The sequence below is a fragment of the Balearica regulorum genome, chromosome 1, assembly GCF_011004875.1.
Source record: "Balearica regulorum gibbericeps isolate bBalReg1 chromosome 1, bBalReg1.pri, whole genome shotgun sequence".
Taxonomy (NCBI): Eukaryota; Metazoa; Chordata; class Aves; order Gruiformes; family Gruidae; genus Balearica; species Balearica regulorum.
The window spans coordinates 73112537-73137557 of record NC_046184.1 but is presented as its reverse complement, the minus strand read 5'-3'; the positions used below and the strand labels follow the sequence as shown (position 1 = coordinate 73137557).

Genomic DNA, 25021 nt, shown 5'->3' with positions numbered 1-25021 from the left:
CATGTGCCGCAGCAGAGATTCCACCTGCAGCCCATGGAGAACCCCATGCTGGAGCAGGTGTATGCCTGAAGGAGTCTGTGACCTCATGGGAAGCCTGTGCTGGAGCAAGCTCCTGTCAGGACCTGGGCAGAGAGAAGCCCATGCCAGAGCAGGTTTGCTGGCAGGACTGGTGATTCCTCGGGGGACCCCACGCTGGAGCAGTCTGTTCCCAAAGGACTGCACCCCATGGAAGGGACCCACGCTGGAGCAGTTGGGGAAGAACTGCAGCCTGTGGGAAGGACCCATGTTGGAGAAGTTCATGGAGGACTGTCTTCTGTGGGAGGGACCTCACGCTGGAGCAGGGGCAGAGTGTGAGGAGTCCTCCCCTTGAGGAGGAAGGAGAGGCAAGGACAATGTGTGATGAACTGACCACAACCCCCATTCCTGTCCCCATGTGCTGCTGTGGGGGAGGAAAGAGAGAATTCGGGAGTGAAGTTGAGCTCAGGAAGAAGTGAGGGGTGGGGAGAGGTGTTTTAAGTTTTAGTTTTATTTCTCATTGCTCTACTCTGTTTTCTTGGTAATAAAATAGATGAATTTTTTCTAAGTTCAGTCTATTTTGCCCGTGATGGTAACTGGTAAGTGATCTCTCCCTGTCCTTATCTCGACCCACGAGCCTTTTGTCACGTTTCCTCTCCCCTGCCCAGCTGAGGAGGGCAGTGACAGAGTGACTTTGGTGGGCACTGGGCATCCAGCCAGCGTCAACCCATCACAGGCCTGCTCCCCAAGCATTTACAAACTGCCTGCTTCGTAGATGTTACCACATATCAAATCAGTATTGAATTGATCAGCCTTTTGTTTGAAAGGCATATGTTTTGTAGACTATGAATAGGCATGTATGCCTTAGACATGTAATTGTTATCTTGCCCAATAAAATAATTTTAAATATTTCATTATTATTATTAATATTTTGATAATATGTAGAGCGCCTAAAATTAAGGTGTAGGTACATTTTACACAGTCTGTAGTTAGAACTGACCCATTTTAAACATTTGTTTTTCTGCTTATCCTTTAAAGGTATTTATTTCACAAATACAGAGTTTGATTAGGATATTTTCTTTGAACATGAACTTACTTTACTTCACTCTAAAAAAAAAAAAAAATTAGCCTATACTGTCTACAAAATAAAGATAAATGCCTATATATCACTAAAACCATAAATTAACCAAACTTGAACCTCTGAAAAGAGTTATTCCATGAGCAAAATGGAAAAAAAAAGTTATAAAATAGACATTCTGAAATCACTTCAGAAGAACATAATTTCTTTGAACAACCCACAAAAACTTATGTGAGTTGAGGTAAACAGTTGTGTCTTATAACTTGGCATTGGCAATGCTTCAATTTAATATCCTAAATTTGTACAGATACAATATAACACTACCTGCAGGTTAAGCAGGACAAACATTTTCTTACCTGGCACTAAAAATCATCCCTTGGAAGAGAGGGAAGTAGACACATTCCACATTCTTATATTTGCTTTTATAAGTTCCTCTTTGGAGAAGCATCCAGAACAACAAAGGTGCTACTACAGAAAATTTTGCTCTTCTTGGCAACAGGGTAACTCTTTAGCAGCTCTGTTAAAATCACCACTGTGATGCCACAATGTCAGAACACTGAGCAAAAGGAAAGAAGAAAAACTGAAATTCAACACTTTTGTTGATATACCCTCAAAACTGGCATTTCTAATTCTAATATTGACTGCCTATATTGGAATCTCCAACTTTTTTCCTTGCCCTGTTTTGATGTACAGAATGCAGGGGTTTTTCTCCTTCTGCTTTCTCTTCCCCTGTAATATTTTAAAATGCTTTTTGTCACATCAACTTTACAAGATTATGTATCCCAGATCAGAGTCCTCAGAATTTATATTCTCTATCCCCAAGAACACAGTGCTGGTGGTTGGTACTGCAACAAGTGCTTTATTGAACAGAACTATTGCCAACTACTGAAATCTTTCAAAAGGGAGGAAAAAGGGATCTTTTAAGTGTTGCTAAAAGGCGCAGGTTTGCCTGTGTCTGAAGCCCAGTCAGCACCTTGTAGGATCAGTCCTCAAATTATTACTACTTTGGGATAAGCAAGTTTTGAAAGCTGTCTTAATGAAGCTCAAGCTAGAGTTATAGTTAAGAAAGGTTTCCTTAGGATCAAAGTGGAGAGGGCAAAATACAGGAATAAAGCCTGATTCTCCTAGCAGTAATTAACAACTCTTAGTACTTACCTGTCATCAGCTTCTTTAAAGTGTCCTGTATGCATGCCAGCTTTCTCTGAAGTCACTGAGGACCCAACCAGATGGAAAATTTACCCTGATGAGTACTTTACCACAGCACGGATCAGTACTACCTTTAATCACAGCATTCCCTGCACTGAAAAGGGGGAATACGTCACGTACTTTGGTAAATATAACTACTGCACATGGCAAATGTCAAGATTTTAATGACACTCACTTTTCAGTGCTTTCCATCTTGAAAGGACTTCCCATTGGCTGACATACTTTAGAGAAATGACTATTCAAAACTGCCCTGTGAAGTAAGTGCTTAAAGTATAAAGTTGGTTTCTGGCTTTCTTCTCTCCCTTGAGTTCATTTCCCTCAAATGCTTAGAATGGAGGCTGTATTCAATCACTGCTACGTAGTCCTGGCATGTTAAAAGCTGTTTCATGACAACATGGTTAGCAGGTAGGTGGTTTTGCTGCTTGATTTGTCCAGCAGTTTACTGTAAGTGAAACAACTGGCTCAGGGTAGATGCATGTCTGCCATTGTTAAGGCCTCATTCTTCCCTCTGAGTGTGATATCCTTAAGACTTCAGTGGAAGCCAGAAAGCAGAATACGGGCTTTGTGTTGACTATAGAGTTAGTTTATCTTTCACCATGTACATCTTGCTCTGCTGTTCTTAAACGCAACACTTCATTCAGTGATTCTTTTTTTCTTTTAATCCAGCTTTCAAGAATGCATTTGATAACAGCTCCCATCTATGGGATAATTATGCTTAGTTAGCTGTACTCAACGATGATTTCATAACATGCCACAAACAGGTGCCCATTAAATTCCTTTATTGGAGACAGAAACATTGCATAATTACAGATTTGATGAGGAAAACTGCAAATAGTATAGACTGTTTCTACTGCCAGCAAAATACAGTTATTATAGGATTTATAGACATACAAATATAAAGTGTTTCTTTCATGCCAGATGGTCTGTACGTAACAATGCCATTAGGAGCGCTTAATTGTGCTTCTACAAAACCTTTAGAGAAGAATGAGGTAGAGTTTCCTGTAGTTTATCCAGTAATTTTTCACACATCTGTCCTTTACTGCTTTTATATGCTCAGATCCTTGTAAAATACCCAGTTAACTTTAACATTTGAGAAAACAGAGACCCTTCAGAGGTGTTTACTTCTCCCTCTTTAAGTTGCTAATTTCCCACTGCTTATATGCTACAATTCCAGTACCTGCTACTGCACCCTTCTAAATGCCTTGAAGGTCAGGGACAGTGGGACATGTGTCTTTCCAAATTTACCGCTTCAACAGAAATTGTTTGCAAATAGCTTCAGATAAAACTCTTATTTGTCTCCATCATGGCAAAGAACCTTTTACATTCTGTTACTCTCTACTATAGTGGCCAAGCTAGACTCCAAGCCATCTCTCCAGGAGACGAAGCGAATAGATGTCAACATCCTCCACTATGGAATAGAGTTAATGATATATTTGTCTCCTACTTGCAGTTCTAGTCAACTACTGGGCCATTAGAAAATGAATATAAATTATGGGAACAGAATAGGCCACTGACCCACAGGAAACAGCTTCTGACTGTTAGATCAGCTGGAGTATTTCCTGTTTGTTTTGATCTAATATTTTACTGCTTCATGACATATAAAAGTGTATTGTAGGTTTCAGTTCAGATAGTAGGGCCCAAGTTATGAAAATGTAGGCACAGATGTAAGTAATCAACAGAATAAGAGCATTCTTAAATAGCAACAGTAATCTACCATCCTGCTAGACATTTGGTATACCTGGGGACTCAGTTCTGGACTGAATGAGAATGGTTATGGCGTTCTTCTGACCTCCTGTTTTGACTGACTCGATGGGCAATTTCACTCATTCCTTAGCACGCCTGTTCTGGAGACAGAAGACTTTTCACTTTACTCTTTGCTCTGGCATTTGATGCAAGTGCTTAGTACTTACAAAAAAAGCCAAGAGTGCACTAGTAGGGTACAGTAGAGAAAAAAACCCTGTTATTTCACCTGAAGAGGTCACAATTTTAGCGGTGACCAAATCATAATGAAGAAGGGATTTGGCATACAGGAAGAAGGTGATTACATAAAGAATAAGAATGTTTGCTTTCTTCTCATAAGCTACTGAGACATGATAGTTTGAGAGAATAGTTCAGTGATACTGTATCAGAATTCTAAAATGAAAAGCAAAATTTTTATAAAAAGGTGCAAAATTTAGAAGAGTCCATGTTCATATTTTGATCACTTTGATCATAAAGTGAAAGAAAATCTGCTCCTGCAAGATAGTACTGCCTGAGATAAATTCTGAGCTCCTCCACACTTAAATGACTGCTCTAAGCCCGACCGAATCAAGTCCTATAAAGAGTTAGCATTATTAAGAGAACCAGCTCTTAGAAACTTTCCCAACTCTTGCTTAGAAAAAAAAAGTACTACACTTATTTTATCTACTATTCCCTGCATACCTCTTTGGTAAAAACCAGAAATGATCAGTGTCAGAAAACCATTTGAACACTGTAATTAACTACTTCCACAAAGTTGTCTTCTCTTTTTCTACTTTAATTTTATCCAGCAGATACTTTAAAGACTTTAAAATTCTATATCAAGGTCTTAAATTCTCCTTAAGGTCTTCCTATGAACATGAAATTTAAGATTCTTTTTTTAAAGCATGGCATAAGAATTCAGGATTGTGGTAAAAATCAGACACAATAATTTAAGTTTTAAGATAAGCAAACAGCATAAATTCACGTTCAGAGAGACGGACGAGGATCTAGCCATGCTGTTATTACTAGTGAATTTAAACACTATTATTTTTAGTAAATTTAGGTGTGGCTAACCTTGCTAGTGTGATCAATGAGATTTATTTCTAAGCTACTAATTCCAAAATTTTGTCCCAAATCTAAGGCTTGACTATTCTAATTCAGTATTGTTCCACACCTGCCAAGCCCTAATGTACCCGACTCTTCTAGCTCAAGGTAATGGATAAGTTAGTTTTGCTTATGGATTTGGGGATATATTTGCCAGCTGTGCTATAGATGGCACTCAGATTTTGCATAGTTGGGAAACATCCTGGAATTCCCACTAATAACCATCATGCTTAAAGCAAGGCATGGACAGATGGATTGCTACAACAGTATTTTTCACCAATGCAATACCAGTACTCTCTTTTGCTATTATGACTAAAATTACAAATACTTATTAAGAAGTTACTTAGCTTAAATGATTTAGGACCTATGAATTATTTTTCCAAATCTTGAGGACAGTGACAAAATAGAGTAAAACACAGCTCTTTGACTTTTCCCAGTTGCTAAATACTGCAGTTCAGAAAATTTGTAATTAAGAGCTCTGTCTCAGTGCTACATGATGAAGTGTACTTCTAGAACAGTTGTAATCTAATGACTCTACATTGAGAAATACAATACTTCCTTCAAGCATCACTTTTTAAATAAGATAGCACTGTTTGTGAGGTGGGGGTGTATTCTCTTTTCAAGATGTTTCTGTATGCTACTTTATATTTTACTTGTTTATGGGTTCATACAGCAAATCTTAAATATATTTCTTATGCAAATAACATTTTTCTCCTGCATAATCAAGATATTTCCACTCTAAAGCAATCCTTGAAATGCTGGACTTTACATGATATCTTTCTCTGCTGCTTAAAAGCTTTCTGGAAAGCTTATTTGATCTATAGGAAAATAACTTTTTATGCAAAAGTTTGGAATAGAGTTAAAAGTGGTGTAAGTGGTAGTACTACTACTACTCTGCACTTACAAAGAGGTTAGATAACTTGTCCAGGGTCACAAAGTCAGTGGCAATCTGTTCAGGCGTTTTATGTGCAGGTAGTAAAGTGCAATTCTGATCCCTGAACACCTGCAAGATGAACAAAACACTTTTTTTTTTAATGATCACTACTGCTAAAAGCAAAAAGAGTGTAAAATTTGCTTGAATGATCACTTTTAGATATAAGACTAGGTGACATCATGATAGGAGGCTGGGAAAAAGGGGTTGCAAGTCTGTGCAGAAAGGAGAGAAAGACAGCAAGGAACAGCCCACCTCGGGGCACGCTCAGACATCATTTACACCTGCCCACCTCTCAGTATACGAGCTTGCCACTAGAGCCTTAAAACTTATTATCAGTAGTGTGAATCCCGTGCAGAGAGAGCAAATGTGCCATAGTCTGGCAGGCTGCACTACCATCTCTGTATTCTATTTCATAGCAAGACATATCAACACTAAGCAATATCTGTTGCGATTATGCAGATTGTTTTGGAGGAGTCATTGAATTCAAGAGAGTTCCCCCTCTAATTAGGTGGCTATGAGGTCAGTCCCAGCTGTTTTTCTGTCTGCCTCCTTGGAAGACCATGTATTAGACAGACACTTCAAATAACTTGCAGTCCAAATGACTCTTTCAAATATCACATTGTTTTCAAATTACCCTTCTTCATGCCTGACGAAAAATAAGTGCAAAATAAGTATACAGGAGAGGATCACTGATACCTCTCTGTTGAATTAGGTAAACCCTCAACAGGAGTTTATCTAGAAAGAGGAGGAGTGGAAGACAATTACTTTTTGACTAGAGATAGTTGAACAGGTGTAAACAATGGCTGGGCAGAGAGATCTCTCACTATCTTGTTTTTGTCTTATCAGACTTCCCTTCTATATCCAAGAAAGATCATATTTGCTTTGCACTGAACAGATTATCTACCCTAAGGTGGAACCTTTATTAGCATTCTCACCAGAGTCTGTCACTGTAAATTCTCAGCAAATTTGCCCTCATTGTAGTTAAGAATCTAGTTAAGTAATGCCAGTTGCTGAAATCATAACTCTTGGCATCAGAACAGCTTGTATGAAATGCCAATTTAATGAAAAGTTCTCTCATTTGAAGGACTTCTTTCCTATGCATGAATCATACTCACCAAACTGAAAATTAAAGACATGCTCAATACTGAAAATAATAATTAAAAGAATGAAGGGGAGAAGAAAGAACATACAAAAATTAGAGTTTGTTATTGTCATTTTAAAGTACCAGTGTTTGTAAAACATAAGCATGTGAAAGGCTGAATCTCATTTGATCAACCCAATTAAACATTAAATAATTGCAGCCAATTATGCAAATATCACACAACAATATTAATTTGTTGATCTTTTTTGAACAGTCTCAAATTCTCCTAATGTTAGACTATCTTATGTCTTAAATGATCAATTAGCAGAACCATAACTAAGTGATGAAGAATGGATAATTGCCTAGTTATGATGTACCATACTCTTTCTATGTAAATCTGTTGCAATTAAACAAATAGGGCACATGGAGAAAAGATGTGCAGATGTTCTTTTACAATCTATTATTAGCTCGGGGAATACCACAGTTCCATCCTAAATTTTACAGGCGAAAACAGGGAGAATGCAATACCAAATACTCACTATTAGTTACACCTATTATTTTTTTCCTCTGGTTAACAGGATAAAAAAGCCATGGCAGAATGCAGGGTAGGACAGCATGCAACATCAGAAGAATTTTCCGCATTATACTGACCTGTCAGCTCCCTTATTAGGACTTAAAGTTTAAAATCTAGAACCTATTCACCTGGATGCCATTTGGAAACAAACACAACGTTGAGCTGACACAGCCAAAGTAAAGCAATTAACCAAGATGTTAAAAACAGTTAACATACATATACTATATGTTTTCGTTCTTCTCTGCTAGAAAAGTCTATGCATTTCTGTGGGTCATTCCAGTTTCAATTCTCATCATTTTGAAGTCTCCATCAGCTCAAAATGTGCAGTAAAATGAAAGTATCTCTCTTGTCAGTGCAGGAAACTGTGCAAACCACCATAAATGAAAATGCCTGCTTTCCTCACATTAAATTACTTGCATCCAATTTAAGAAGAGTTCTACGCAACTTTTAGGTTTACACTGCAGTAAAATAATTCTTCTAACTGGTCCTTATTCATTCTGACTAGTGATTAGATTACTGCTGGTATACTACTGCCTTCATGGGGATTTTTGATATATGATACCTGTCAACTCTATCAACATCCTGAGATGTTAAGGTATCATACAACCACTTTGCTGCGTATCTGAAGTTAGATATTTCCACTTTTCCTTCTGCTGCTAAATCTGAGATGAACATAAGGGGATAGATTAGATAGGTCAGTAACAGGAAGCCACAGGTGGTTGTTCATGACATAATCTTTATAGAGTTCCATGCCACTAACTCTAGTTAAAGGCACTCTTTAGTTTTGATATTTGTCTCATTGGATAAAACTCTCTACCCCACGCTGCATCTTGACATATTCCCCATGTTAATTTTTCCACCCATCTAATTAAATAAAAAAGAAAGACTACCAGCAGCTTATAATACATAGTAAGATACTGAACGAAGATCAGCACACAATACAGATTCAAATGGTCAGAAAAGCAGACACACAATACTATTGCTACTGTAAGTGAAACAACATTTTGTGTTTGCAGTTGTATTCTAAAGAGAAAACCATCCAACAAATTTTAACAACGGTTACATTGTCAGAGAGAACCTTCAACTGTTCTTCATTAAAAGATCAGATTGGACTGCAGTGAAAGATAGTAGAAGTCATGATTTGAGAGAACAAAGGAATGTGATGGCTAAGTAGGGGTTGTCTTTAAAATCTGACCAAAATTGAACAGGAAAGCCACAAGGCTACTTTTTAGCAGATGTATAAGGCATGGATAGAATCGTAGAATCACAGAATGGTTTGGGTTGGAAGGGACCTTAAAGTTCACCTAGTTCCAAACCCCCTGCTGTGGGCAGGGACACCCTCCGCTAGCCCAGGCTGCCCAAAGCCCCATCCAACCTGGCCTCGAACACTTCCAGGGAGGGGGCATCTACAACCTCTCTGGGCAACCTGTTCTAGTGTCTCACCACTCTCACCATAAAGAATTTCTTCCTTGTATCTAATCTAAATCTACCATCCTTCAGTTTAAGGCCTTTACCCCTTGTCCTATCAGTACATGCCCTTGTAAACAGTCCCTCTCCGGGATGGTCTATTAGAAATTATATTTTGCCTTTTTAAACTATGTTAACAAATGCCAGTAACTACAAAGGACTTATAAAGCATGGGAGAGATACTGTTGGGTCTTAAAAAAAAATAAAGTGCTAAATATGTCCATTAATACTGGTGCATCTCTACTGCAAACTATGGCAGTAAATGTTTCACTTTTACTTCTTGTAGGACTACATTAGTGTCAATAAAGTTCCACCAGTTTTATACTGAAGTAGCACTTTGGAACATTGATACAGAATATGGTGATCCTTTTTGGCAAGAGATATCTTAAAGCTGTTTGACAAAGCTGTGTGCAAAAAGGGAAAGCTAATAATTATGACAGTATAATTGCAAGCGAACATTTGCAAAAGTTATTTTCCTAACTATGGCCTACATGCTCTATATTGCTTCCAAATAGTATCAAGACTGCATTTGAGACAGCAGCGGTATATGAAGAAGTATGTGCTTAATCAGAATGAAAACAGGGTTTGAATGAAATCTCTTTTTTTCTCGTGCTAGATATTTTCTGTTGACAACATAGCTTGTTCCTTAATAGGAAGGCCCTGACATGTGTGTCAATGGAGGCTGGATACATTTCACAGCAAGTGGTGAAGGGTACAAGAAAAGCATCCTGCTGATCTAAATTATGTGACTGGATGATGAAAGAAATTCTTCAATCCAAAGGTTTGGTTGCTGTGAAGAGTGGTTCAACTTTCACAGCCACAGTTGTCTAATCTTACTTTCTAGACATCCGCCTGGAAGGCAACACTGTGTACACAGCGCCCAGTTCTGTGCTAGGCCAAAGGGTAATTCTTGTTTCAGCAGGGCCTGACCCAGCCCTGTAACTCCTGTATGGAAGGATGTATTCAACTATTAGAGAGGTACGCACTGCCCAAGCAGCCGCTGCATATCCCCATGGAGGGAAAGGCAATAGGCCAACAGGCAGCGTGTTGCAGACTAGATCAACTCAGAGAATTTTGGCCTAAAGGGCAGAGCTGTTACTTGACAGAGCATGAGGGGATCTAGAGGGCTGTGCAAACTCGGGAATCTCCCATACAAGCAGAGTATGAAAGGAAAGAGCATATGGCTAAACTTGTTTCCTGAACACAGAGCAAAAGGCAGAATAATGTCAATAGAACTCTGTGGCCAACTAACAGGCAATGTCTTTGTGTTATATGACAACGTGCTCTGCTGGTGATGGCAGTTAAAACAAACCAAACAAACTGAAGAGCAGTTGAAGAGCATTTTACAAGATTTCAGGCTGTACATAAGACACAAGGAGGCACTAAGAAAACCATTAGGAAAGTTCTATTGCTAACATTTAGCACCTCTACCAAGAAGACAGGCTTCTACCAACAGGATCACAGTAGAAATCAAAATGATTGTGTTCACATTCACAGGATTGTGGAAACAATCATCCTGGGGAGCAAATTGATACAGAAACTATGCTACGCGCAGGCAGCTACAGAAGTTGTCATTATTCAAGTCTGTGCTGTCTGGAGGGTCTGAACTCTTCCACCTTCACGACACCAGCACTGCCCAATCGCTGTCTTCTCTTCCATACTGAAACAAAGCAAAAATGGAGTTTAAGAATAAAAGTTAAAAGTACAATTATGACAACCTCTTAGGTCTATCCTCAGAAAGATTCACATCCACCACCCTGATAGTAGTTTACATTATTTCTTATGCCTTTACTTCTGTCTTTGATTTGAGCAAAGCCTAAAGGCAGCTTGAAGCTTTATTCATCTTCCAGTAAGTAGACTAGGAAAAGGCAATACTGATACTCACTAGAGATGATACAGAATAGTCCTGCTTCACTAGAGCTTTCCATCAATCTAATACAGTTATTCCCTGAGGTCAGTTCACTAATTCATTCATAAGTATGCCCCTGCTCAAGCTCCAATACACAAACACATTTGTTTTTATTTCTTTTTATTTTCAAGGTGGCTTTTTATTACAGCATACTGATTGAATGTGAAATAAAACCCATCACAAATACCACAGAGTACAGTTAGAAAGAATTCTAACCCAAATAAAGCAAGTCATCTTTCCATACACAAACCAGCGGGATCACCAAGCAGAAATGAGCTGTATCCCTCCCAGGGGAGGATACAGTCCCAAGGCAGCAGTTTTGGTTGTTAAACTGGCTCCATGTTCTAAAGCTCTTTGTCACCAGTCCTGTAAACAACACTCCAGAGAGCCCCCAAAACACACATAGGCCTCAAGTATGTAAGTAAAGCAGAAGTGGACAGACTAGTGAGAGATGAAGGTTGGGAGCCCTTTCCCTCATAGTACCATGTTCAGGGAGCTTGAAAACACTTTTCACCAAGGAATAAAGATTGTTTTTTAGAGCCTTGATGTAGGCTGAAAAGATCGCTTCTCCAGAGAGGATAAAAGGAAATTCCTCCAATCCAGGTTCTGCATCAGCAGAGAAGGAGATAATGGGATTTTAAGCAGGGAAAAGACAACAGCTCCAAATAAGGATGAGCCAAAAAATGTACTTCCAGATCCACAAAGGAATGACGCTCAGTGTGCTTGTGTTTTACTGTTTACTCCAGCAGGTAAAACCTCTAAATGACCTCCACATGTATCACATCTACTTTTTCTTTTCATTACTAATTCTGCTGCTCCTGTTTTGCAGTCTGTGATATGGTTGACTAAACACTGGTACAGTGCTACACAGGACCTTGGATGAATTACTTGTTCAAAGGATTTCCAGCTTACATTCCCAGATGTCAGTGTGGTTGCCTTGGGAACCCTAACCAAGGAAAAGCAGATGTATCATTAGTTTAACCACAAAGTACTGGATTACCCTCATGTGAGGCAATTTTATTGAGGATGATTTCCTCAAAGAGAGGAAAAAAAGAGATGTCTCTGACCTTCATATCCCTGCTTCTCAGAGAAAAGGTGGTACCCCCACCTCCCCCTAATCAGAAAGCAGGCAAAGGCCAGGGGATTATTTGTAAGTTTTGCTGGCTTTAGGTAGTAGTATCATCTAATGCTCTGATGCTGACTTCAGAAGTTGCAAGGACTGGTCTGAGTTGCCATTTGACTATGGTTGGAACCTGCTTCCAGAATTAAAAGGGGAATGAAGATGTTATACCACAATCAGGAGGTTTTTATTCTGGAAATAAAGGAAATTTACCTTCCTTTTCTGATTCTGTTAAAGACTTTGTGACCTCAAGCTAGTCAATCCTGTTGCTCTTTTTCCCCTCATAGGTGCTGCTTTGTGAAAATTAAGACATCCATTCTCCTTCCCTGGTTGTTTTCCACTGGCTTACCCATTTAGATTGTGCAACTTTGAGAAAGATGGGGGTTTTGACTAAATGTCTGTTCACTGCTGTCTTGACTGCAGTGTTAAAATGTATTTTATATCATGTAGCATAAACAATATATCTTACCTTCTATCCATCTCTTCCATTCTGATCTATGCTTTAAAGGACATAGCAAAAGCATATTTATTCTCAAAACATGGAATGCAAAACCACAAAAACATCTGCATGGTAATTCACTGAGTGTATTCCCAGAGATAAGAATCTCATCTCTAAATCTTCTAACTGAAGCAGTTATAGAAGACAATGTACTATGACTAATTCATTCATAAGCACACACCATTACTGTATACAATGTAAATGATTTAATCTAAAATCTTTATCAGCCTTTCATAATCATGATTTCCACTCAGTGATAGGAAGGGAAACGTATATCGCAGTGCTACTACTGTCTGTCTCAATCGGCATGAGAAATTGCATCAGTTCTGCCCATGAGTTTCTAATTTGTCACTCTAGCTCTAGTTCCACTGAACAGCTGTTCAAATCCAAAGACATCCTGTTGAACACAGAAGACTTGCAAAAGAACAATGAGCAGCATGAAAACAGACTTAGAAACACAATAATGAAGATAATATGAAAATGTTAAAAAAGCATGTATTGTACACAGGGGAATCGTTATAATGATACTGGAAATGGAGCTCTGCACCTCTTGGTCAGAGGTTCAAATGCAGGACAATGTTGGTACTCAGAATTTTTACTTTTTTACAAATGTCCATTGTCCAAGATTAAATAGATACATTGCCCTAGTTCAGGCAACAGCACATCACAGAGACCAAAGTTCTGTTTGGCTGTAGTTTCCATTGCATTATATTCTTCAGAACTTGAATGTTCTTTGGAATAACAGCCTCAGTCTGTCCAAATGATATGACAATAGTCCAATGATACTGCAAAGAGATCTTTTACTCTTCCCTCCTGGTAGAATATATAAAAGATCTTTGTGAAAGATCCTGAAAACTCCCCTGACATTGTAAGAAGATTATATATTTAATTTTGTGTGTTGTAGCATTGTTTTCTGTATGACAACCTGGGATCCATTTGGATATGAGCTCATCTCTCCACAGATAGGAAAGTGCAGAAACACAGTCAGCAATCACCTACTGACTCTTAAGGTGAAGCAGCCATCATTCTCTTTAAAACCATGTTTCTAACAAGGAAGTGTTCTAACTCTCCTGGCTTTTTTAAAGAAGGAAGAAAACCCAGAAATAAGCATCTATATAATAGTCCAGCACTTCCCAGGAGTGATGAATTTACTCTTGGCCTGTAACTGATGAACACATGGTATGTATGGAGCTGTAAGGCAAAAAGGTCCATATATGTAGTTGCAGAGTGAAAAGGTCCAAGAAAGATAATGGTTAGAAGCAATCCACACTTTTGCAGCCTCCTCCTGAGCCTTGGTTGGGAGGGGAAGGAGCAGGGTGACGGGGGAGGGCACGGGAGGAAGGCTCAGGGAGCTGGCTGGATGAATTTGTCTTAATAATCCACTCACTATCTATTGGCCAAGGGAGAAAGACACATATTCCAGTGTTGTCTTTTGAAACAGAATTCTGGATTTCACGAGCCAGTCTTCCAGAGAACAAACCAACACAAACTGCTAAGGCAGTACCTATCCCCACATGCAACACTCAACAAGGAGCTAGAACTGGCCTCAGCTCTTTCTGATGCTGAGCTGTTCCATGACTGCAATTATAAGTGATTAGTGGAGACTCAAACTGACCACAAATTGTTGAAGGCCCTAACATATATTGCAAAAGCATCATCTAGACATCAGAAGGTAACACAAAAGTTACACAAATGTTTTTAGACATTAAAGATAGATACTTGATATACTAACAAGATGGCTTTAATACAGAGCAGAGCGCTATGGAAACAGTGATCAGTATGCATCACAATGAAAAGTGTGTCAATAAAATCAGCTTATAGTCAGTCCCTGAAATAAATCTGGACATACGACAACAAGAAAAATAAAGTGATGGACACTAATATTTATTTTAGATAGGTGTATCAGGTGCTTGGGTTGAGAAAGATTAAATAAAACTGCAGTACGCAGTGGGATTCTGGAGAAAAGATACTGTGTATTCTCATATACTAAGCCAATACAAATGTTATCTAAGAACCTTTTCAGCCAAAAGCTAAGAACGTAGAACAGCAGCCATCAGACTTGATTTGAAGAAATCTTGACAATACTGCCAAGCAGCTGCTATTAGATTTTAAATAAAGGGACTTGTAACTTGCCAAGACCTACTTTTATCCCCAAATCCCCCATACCATAAACTACGCTAAATAGGGAAAAGAAAACAGGCAACTAAAATAAGAAGAGCCATCATACTCTACTCATTGACTTTAACTGAAATGATATTGACTCCTTCACTCAGACATGGAGGTCAAACACAGATTCCAAACAGACTTTGATATTTAGCAAACCAAAGAGGAAGGAACTGTTTTAAGAACAAAAAGTGACCGTGTGATTGGAAAGATGCTGAGAAACAGAAATGGTGATCAGCTGACTGTGCCAGTGAGTGCTTACTACTTCACCCATCTCTATTGATTAGCCTATATGTGATTGTGGTTATTAAGATGCTTCATCTAGTTTTTCCCTTAAAAAGGAACCTATAAAAACAGGACTGGATTTCACTGATAACAGTGGTATCTTACAACTGTCATCCAGCTTCCAAACAGGGGAAAAAAATATCACTCTCCATCAATATCATACTTTTTCAAGGGGGAAAAAAAAAAAGAGAGAAAGAGAAAGAAATTGATAGAATAACCACACCAAACAAAAGAGCCTATATTATTATATAATGGTGCCTACAGCACCACTATTAAAAAGACTGTTTTCTGATGTTTTCAAATTTTCACCTTGTATTATTTTATCTAGTTAAAGAAGAGGAAGCAGCTTACCTGGATGTCACTCAGCTTATTCAGGAAACGGGTTGTTAACTGAGGTCCATTCTCCATAGTTGGAATGTGCCAATGCTGTCATTGAATGGGGCGGGGCAGGGGAGGAAGAGCGAGACAATAACATATAATAATAGCTTTATACACATATTAATGCCTTAGGGTCACTAAGAATTTTAATAAATATTTATCAAGCTTTTTAGCCCTCCTTACAAGTAGGGAAAGATTGTTGTAATGATTTTTATAGGAAGGCATGCTGAGCCAGTGAAACGTTAGATTAGTTGAACTGTTATGCTCTTTTTAAACAAAGGCTAATCTAAGCCTTCCAAAAGATCTGTCCAAAATGGAGAGGAGAGTATATTGTACAGACAAGAGTAGAAACACTATATACAGCATTTCTTTTCAAAGTATATCATGTAGAAACACAACAGGTACATCTATAGTACTTATCACTCAGCACCTTGATCTCTCTCATGGTATCTTAGCATCTAATAATATCAATACATTTACTCCATCTTATTAGTTCAGGAAGTATCACTTTACAGACACTTACTATATTTTTCATATTTAATGGAACAAAGCACACCCATATATACAGCTGCAATAACCCAGCTTTCTGAACTAACTTTGTGCTGGCTAAATAGCATCAAGTCAGCTTAACAGGCTGAATGCCTGTGGAATTCCACCTGTACAGGAGAAATCTCCCATATGGTGTATAGTAGGAGGAAGCAGCTGTGCACCCTCCTGAAACAGCTCTTCCATCAGAGCTGGGTTCCCTGCAATGAGGGGTGAAGAAGAGATGAACTTGAAAATGAAAGAACGCGGTGGCTCAGAAATTTGGTTCCTTGCAAAAGTCTTTCCCCTTCTCACCTTTCCCAGGTACCTTAACTTTGGAAAAAATGTTCAAGAAAAGAAACATGGGAGAATGTATTTTTCTATATTTTCAAACAGGCTGGGAACTTCCCCCCCCAAGGAATTGAGATGTTATGATTTTAACTATTGAAAAAACCCAAAAGATGAGAGGGATAGTTCTCTTCTGACAAAATACTAGTAACTCACTTGAGAAACAACACACTGACACTGTTCATCTTTCCAGGAGCATCTGGCAGCACTCTTTTTCTAACTTACTTGGGTTTTTTTGCTTCAGCTGCAACTAATTATGATAAAATTCTGAAGAAAGATGAAAAGGGGAAAAAGAAGGAACAAAAGAGAGACACATTTTCTTACCTTGCCCTTATATAAGATTTTAGAGATAGGACATACAACACAAGCTGTTCCAGCGCCAAACATCTCCTTCACTCTGTCCTCTTCCAAGGCAGCTGTCAGGTCACTCATGGTGATGTATCGCTCAGACACTTTAAATTCTCCCTGCACAAGAATAATCAACCATAAAAATTGTAAAAAATGGTTTGGCTTTTTGTTTTCCATGTCAAAATATCTCTAACAGAACTATTAGCCTAGTGGCAATGTCAAGTTTTGGCTGTGATCTTGTGATCTTTTCAAACCTCCCAGTATCACGCAAGATAGTCTCTAATCAAAAGAATGATCTTCAAGGAAGCCAGTGGTTTGCCAGATCTGATGCTGATGAGTAAGTGGCACTTTGCTCTCTTTTGGTACAGAATATAAATTTTGCGTTAGGGAATAACACAACAGAATTTGTCACAGGTTATGTGACACAGGATCTGACTACTCATGGTCTCTAGCATGCTAGAGTTTGTACAAAAATTACTCAGTTATGTCAAGAGAGCTTTACATCGCACAGTCGGACAATTCCTAAGCAAAATACATTCTGTTAATTCCACTTCCAACTAGAAGTGATACATTTCTTTAATCCGTGGTGAAATTCCACACTGTAGCCTGCACACAGCTGTCACATACAAAAATTAACTGTACTGCAGGTATGAGTAAAGCAATTCACATTGGACAGTCTTAACATAGGGAGTGTTTTACCTTCTACAAGTGTTAAAGAGTGCATAGCAAATGATTGAATGCATAGCAACTGACCGAGGTGATGCGTTTAAAGAACAAAAATAAACATCAAACTTTGATATTTTCATTTCATGAATTTATGTGGACTTTTTGTCCTATCAGACCGAACTAAAGCTTAGCCCTTGTTTTATGTGCAAGTTTTTAACATGAAACAGAGATGCTTACAATAGCAAAAAATACGAGTGGCTCTGGACAGGATAGTATTTGGAGAGAGAGGCACATAAGCAGAGTTTCAGATAGGTTAGGGAATGGAGGTCAGGAAGAAGAGAACAACCTTTGTGAGAGTAGAAGACACCTAATTATTCAAGAGGACTGAGGTGAGAGTCTGGTATCTCACAAACAAGCCCTATCAACTGGGAATATCTGTCTGTCTTGTAAAGGAGACAGGACTGAGAAGTTTGCATGCATGGCTGCACTAGGGGAGTACCAATATGAAAAAAGATGCATAAGAGTTCAGTGCAGGCCAACAAGCGGCACACAGGCATCACGAAGTACTTGCCTAGCTCTCTTCACTGCAAGTTAGATTTGACTGATATGACTGTGAACTGTATTTCAGGAAGTCTTTCAGCTACAGGTGGTGGGAAGCTGAGTTAATACCAGGGGGAAAGTATCACGCATGCCTGTGTTATTCCTGTTACTCCTCCCTACTAAACATAAGCCTGGCCAGGAGACATGATATTGGGCTTGATGAGCCTTTGGTTGTATAGTATTCTTATCCAAGACACAATAAAACCTTTGAATACAGTACAAGCAGAGTGAACAGTTTGCTGCATTTCAAGATACAAGGTAGTCCCAAGTGTCCAAATAAGTACTTGGATGCCTACACTGCAGAACTGGAGTGGGGAAGCAGACAGATGACTTCAAGATTGTGGCTGGATTTAGGCTGCATGCTAGTTATTAGAAATAAGGGTGGAACCATGAGAACTAAGTAGAGAAATAATGTGCTGATTACTGAAGGATAGCTGTGGTCATGCACGGTAATTGTTTGTTTCCTTGCTTTAAGTTGCTAGTAGCAGTGGATTTAATGAGAATTTTCATGTTAAATACTACACGGAGCTACTTTAACAAGCCTGGCATTGTTTTGTGTAACAGGTGTGGGTACTCTGTTGATGCAGCTGGGAATCTAGGCATTAGTATGCCCTTAGCTCCCATTTAGGTTAAGAGATTTGACCAGATCAGTTGAACTTCAAGATACTGAGCACCAGGAACACTTACTTTTGTCAATGTTATAACATGATAGGTTAAACCATTACTGTGAAGGTCAAATCACTCACCCAGTTGCGTGCCAGATCCAAAATGCTTTGTCTTGTCACTCCTGGAAGGATGATGCCATCTAAAGGTGGGGTTGCCAGTTCATTCTCTGTCAAACATAAAAGAAACACTGGTTGACAAACAAAGAAACAAAAATGACATTTACTGATATTACACCAAACATGAAACTAAAAAGAAGTCAAATGATGTCAGAAATGTTCCCTACCCAGTAAGATGCAACATTTATCAGAGTTCTATATGAACATACATTACACAAATTCAATTCTAGTAAGTTGTTAAGTGTTTTGAACCTTTTGAGCACACTTCAGTTGGTGGGGAAGGAACACATTTAATACATTAATAAATACATGGCTAAAGCCTAGTAGTAGGTTTTATTCCTCAGTGTATGATGGATTCACTGTATAACTACTGGGAATCACCAAATGGCTCAGTTTTAAAATTCAGAATAGAGAGGCAGAAGTGAAAGCCATGTCTGATAATCCCAGGGCAGATCATGACTTTCCCTGAACTGCTTTACTTAATTTAGGAATATAGGGTTCAGTATACCTACTTCCTAGCATTAATATGAAACATCTACCAGAAATTTTGAGCCTCATTTACTGAACAAGCAAAGCAGTGGAAACCTTGCCAAATGCATCTTGAGGGGAAACTTCCTTAATGATCTTTAGTCTTAGTCTAGACATTCTTTTTCCCCTCCTAATTTCCTCTTTACACAAAAAGAGCAGTCCTAATGAAATTCCAGAAGCACCAACAATTCAAATTGTTCAACCAGCTTGGTTAGTTAGCTTGTTTTTCTTGTTTGCTTTTGGGGGGGAAAAAAAAAAAAGAAAGATAAACATTCATCTAACATAACTAGTGGAACAATAGATAAATGGTAAGCCATACTTGGTAAATACTTAAATTACAAGACAGAAGTTTGTATGTAGTCTTTGTTCTTTCATCTGACCTTTTCAGCAAATCAGAGTTAATCTTTTCCATTTTAAACCATCACTTTCATTTTAAACCATCACATAGCATATTCAGTGGTTTCTATTATCAGAGAATACTGAGCATTTTCTCTTTCAGCCAGCCAGGCTCTTTTAAGACAGTCTCAAATTTGCACTGAGAAGTGAAGACATCCACAGTCTCTCAGTAATACTCTTCATATTTTTTTTCTAACCATTTTCTCTTCCCAGTGAGAAACCATTATCTTTCTTGATCTTAAAAGGATACTATCCTGCTCATTAAATCCACAAACCATTAGGGTTTTTGATTCACTTTTACCTAGGTCACATAAAACAACAAGATATATATCTTCATGTTTTTATTATGCCCCCTTCTCCCTACCCACTGCAAATCACTGGATCCAGGCCTGTTAGAACCAGTTGCAAAGGAGAAGCTGTCTTTAAAATGTTTCTATTTCTATAGGTCCTGTGAAAACTTGCATTGGGTAGAAGAGAGAAACATGGCATTCATCTGTGGACAGAGAAAGCAGGTTGAGCTCAGCTGCTTAATACTCTGTTTTCAGCAGTCAGTTATATAATTCTGTGCATAAACACCGCCTGCCAGCCAGTGTATACACAGCTCCAGACTGACTACAGCATGGGCTCTCTCCTGGATTTAGTTGTTCAGACTAGAAGTTTTTCCTACCTATGCTTCCATGTTCCTTTTGTGAGGTTCCATACACACATAAGTAATAGATGTAAACTGCCATGCCAAAATGTATAAAAAAAGCTGCCCTAGACAGGCTATATATTCTGCTCTGGTTTGACTAACCAATAGTGCCATTCCCTAACGTGTCCCAGGCTCCTAAGGACAGCAGTGGTCTCTTCTTTCTCATACAGTCAGGAACAATAGTTTTCCTTTTCTGGAGTCTGTCTAGCATTGCTCCTAGTTGTGATGCCCATCTGGTCCCAATTCTGGCACAACTATCGAAAGAAGACGACCTAAAATCTATTCATGAGCCACAGGGCTCACTTGATTCTGAACACTGAAAACCTGATGTTCTGCATTTGTGACTCAGTCATATACAAGTGCTCCCCTTTCTCTAACAGAAAATTTCAAATAATGTGGACCTTAATACCGAAGATTGTGACTAAACACTCTATTTGGTGATTTTGCTACAGATCTTGGCCAGAACCTGTTTAAGCTCAACAACATACATTAATTGATTTGAGCTAGTTTGGAAAGGTGCCAGGCCAAACCAGCCACCAAACAGCACCGAGCAGACAGGACACAGGAGTCTCAAAATGTTTCAAACAGCCTGCTCTGCAGAATTTTGTCAAGTGTGCATATGATGCCTACCAGCCTGGGGCCACCCAAGGAACATCTGCTGCCCTGGTATCCGGCAGAGATGATAATGTTATACAACACAGCATGCCAAAAAGCTGATCTTCTCTGTGAATTGATGCCAAACTAGGCTCCATATGACACCAGTTTGTCCATCTCCAAAAAGACAGACTGTGAGCTCACAGACTCCATTTGCCTTCTGAATTATTTTGATGGGCTAAGAGCCTTAAAATATATAGTAGCAAAAAAAGGGGGAGAAAGGCATTTGATTCTCTTCAGTTGACTACCATCATTGTTATAGTAGTAGCACTAGCAGTCCAGCGTCCCATTACGCCAGGCATGCTATAGGCATGCTGTAGCAATGGAACTCCAACAGTGTCTAAAGGAATTTTTAAAATGAGGTCTTGCATATGACACAGCTTCCGTTTTTACACACCTGTATTTATGAGCATATAACAGATAAGATTCCAAATGTGGGATGCCTTCAGTACTAATGACACTATAGCAATACTAAGAAATTCACCAAAATATATTTTACGAAAATGATAACAGATATCAAGTGAACTTCAGGGTCAAGGAGAACCCAGGGAACCCTGATTACACTATTATTAATAGCTGACTTCTGCTCCCCGTTTGTTCTGGACCTTTCTATTTATTTCTCCTTATTTCCCTCCGGCTTTTCTTTACTCTCCCCTCATGCAATCACTCTGTCTTTGCCTCTCTGTTGATTTACTTTCCTCAATTACTTTCCCCTCCTTTTCTTTGTCTGCCATCTCATTCATCCGCTGCTCTCCCCTCCATGCTATTGCTATGGCTTTCTATTACAGCAGAGGGTGCAATCCTTATTTTATTAATAGTTTACTTGTACAAGATACAAGTAAACTATCTTGTTTATCTTATCTGCTGCCTCTGCAGCACAAATAATCCTCCACCTACAGAATACTAAGCAAACTTGCCTGATATTTTACCCGAGTGTTCCAGAGAATCTTTTAACATATTTAATTTTTAATTTATGTAAGCTATTTTGAAGTGGGCACTCTTAATCCCCATTTTAATAAGGGCACAAAAATATTAAGTAATGCCTGAATGCTATTCACAATGCCTTAACATTAAAGCTAGAAGTAGAGCCCAGATGGTTCCAAATCATTCTCAAGAAACTGAATTTTTGGAAAGTGCACACAGATTTCATAGTTAACAACATTCAGGTTGGACATATGTTTAAATTTTAAGGTTTACGATAAAGTCAAATCTATATTCTAGGCAGAAGAATAAACGTTATTAAAGGAAGGTTTTTTCATTGTTGATATCCTCTTGGGATTGTTATGTGCTCTGAAGAGGCAGGTGGAAGGGGCTGTCGGGTGACCAAAATTTTCACTTTGTGAACATAAACTGTAAACAGTATTTGATGAATGAAATAACACACTTCTGTATTTATGCAACAGCAGGGATCCAGATTTGGTCATATCATAAGCCTCAGCCAGAGTAGCAGTGGGCATACAAGAGCAGCATAGAGCTTGTCATGTTATTTTACTAGAGATGGAGTAGTTTCCTCCCCTACTCCTTCCTCAGTGTTACAAATGAAACATTTTTCCAGACTCCTGCTGCTGCCCTAGACAGCGTGTCATGTTTAGTAACAACGCTGTAACTGAAAATATATCGCAAAGGCCTGCAAGAAAAGCCTACTCTCATTGGAAGCATAGATGTCCTTTAGTCTAGGCTTTACTGGGCTAGGTCTTTGATTTGTCATACACCAAGGATAGCAGTTCAGACTACTCCACAGCGACCTCTGAACACACAAAGAAGAGCATTTTCCTTTGGATGATAATCTGTAATTTCTGGCTCACCATTTTTATGTTAGATCCCTCTCTCAGCTGCAAAATTTGCATAAGAAAACAAAAAGACAGCGTAAGTAAGTATCCTTTGTGAAGTGACAGAACACAACGGCAAACACTTTTTAAATCACAATGTAACACCATAGGCAGGTATGTGATGACACACTGGCAGTAAGAGTGATTGTTAACCAAAGGTATTGTAAATTAATCATTAATCAACACACCAGGAGACAGCAATGATACTAATGACCATGTCGTGCGAAATGGCAGGTTTGCCAGTATACAGTTAGCTTGGGTGGCATGAATTACAAGTTGTTTGCTATGGCCACCTCACAATAGTACTATTCAGTAGTGGACTGGTAACACAGTGATTGGCAGATCTTTGGAACAGTTCGGTGCTGCAGCTGGATAATTCCAGCATATTCCTGTTTTAAGTACAATGAGAACATTGAATTCTAATTATGTCCCCCCTTCAGTGTCCTTTCCTTGGGTAGAATGAGCCAAAATCTATTTTCGTGTCTCTCCAGCAAAGTTATACAAGGCGTGAATTTGGCCATCTAGCTACAGTGACAAATCTACTGCTGCTTTAACAGCAACAAGATTTCTCATATTTATAGTTTCATTCACAAGACTTCACAGACTCATTCAACACTGAGGGAGTATCATCCCTCTTCTTACCAAAGTGGTAAAGATTTTGCAGAAGAACAAGTAATGAAACTGGAGATGGGAGTCAGGCAGCTGAATTCCCATTAACCTACACTATCCAAAGCACACTGTTGTACCCCCAGAATGCTGCTTCTGTACCGCAGCTGAGCATGGTCAGAAAAATGTCAATTTTCAAGGGTACCCATGACACTATGATGAAATTAGAGTCTGAACCCTGCATCTGCTGCCATGCAAAAATTAAATAGCAATTTTCATGGAGGGCCAGCACTCACGGAAGTCAGGAGTCCTTTTATTCATCTGCCTATACATTGGTTCAATTCTTTAAGGACTCAGAGACATGTAGTCGTCGGAACCAGTTCTCAGGTGCAGCTACCACTTCTCATGCACTGAATACTCGCATGCCCAATAGTTGTTTCTGAGATTCCTAAATAGTTGGCTGCTCGTTAACTAGATAGTTTTCTAATCAGCATGTACATTGCTCAGATATGACTGTGGGTACAAAGAGGTAAAAATGGCTTCAAGAATGATGATCTATCTTGAAAGCATATTTGAGCTTTAGTGATGTGGAACGCTGACATGTTTTTCTCTCTCTCTGCTTCCACTGGACAGAACTTCAAATTCTTCAGAGCAGAGTTCTTCATCAGTTGGATGTTGAAACACTTTTGGTTATGCTTCAGGAACATTTGACATGTCAGAAAGGGATGATGGGAACCACCCGTGCCCAAAGCCACAGAGTTTGAAGACTTACAGAGCAATAAGGTGTCTTTAGCATGTCTGCATTGATTCTGACCCAACACCTCCTTCAAGATCAAGCATGCTGCTAGAGTTAACAGCAAACAGCAAACCTGCAGTGTGACCCTGTGTATGGCTAGACTCTACCCTTCTGAGCATATGGGCTGGCCCAACAGTTTAGTAGGTTATCAATAGGCAGCACTCACAGCTGCTCCAGAATCTCCTCTTTCACAATGGTATAACTGAGAGTCACCTATCAGTTTTCAGAACAGAACAGACATTTCCTTTGTTAAATCATCTTCATTAAAAAGTTTATGATCTGCACTCTAATAATAATTTTGTGGATTATGGCCCCAACTGTCTACTCTGTTAAAGTTTTCATGTTTCGTATTACTATACCTCCATCTTCATTTATCCAGTAGAGAAACAGATTCATGGTTCCAACTTCAGTTATCTGGTGATCTTCTCCATAGAGCCACAGAACCTGCTGGCAACCTAACTCCAGGGCTTCTTGCTGGGCATAAATAGAAGAACCATAATTCCTTCCAGAAACAAAAAGAAAGAGCAAGCAGTAATGAGAATCTCCCTGGATATTTTCTCATTTCTATGCAAGGTTTTGTGCAAATCTACCTTATGAGCAAGTGCTCTGCACAGTCACAGCTTGACCCTGGAATATTTTCATTTGAAGTACTCACTGGTATGTTACTAAACTATTCATATCTACAACCCAAAAACTTTGAAGGGCTCACCAGCATCAACA

At 38.9% G+C, this 25021-nt stretch overlaps 1 protein-coding gene across 1 annotated transcript in view; it reads right to left on the bottom strand.

The window, feature by feature from the left end:
• Window positions 1–3061: 3061 nt before the first annotated feature.
• BCAT1 (branched chain amino acid transaminase 1) overlaps window positions 3062–25021 on the bottom strand; it is a 67244-nt gene continuing 45284 nt past the window's right edge. The window contains exons 7-11 of the mRNA XM_075758048.1: window positions 24661–24803; window positions 18766–18851; window positions 16730–16870; window positions 15506–15580; window positions 3062–10838 (exon numbers count right to left, since the gene is read on the bottom strand). Of these exons, the coding sequence (XP_075614163.1) occupies window positions 10797–10838; window positions 15506–15580; window positions 16730–16870; window positions 18766–18851; window positions 24661–24803 (487 nt within the window). The 3' untranslated portion in view covers window positions 3062–10796. The remainder of the gene's footprint in view (window positions 10839–15505; window positions 15581–16729; window positions 16871–18765; window positions 18852–24660; window positions 24804–25021) is intronic.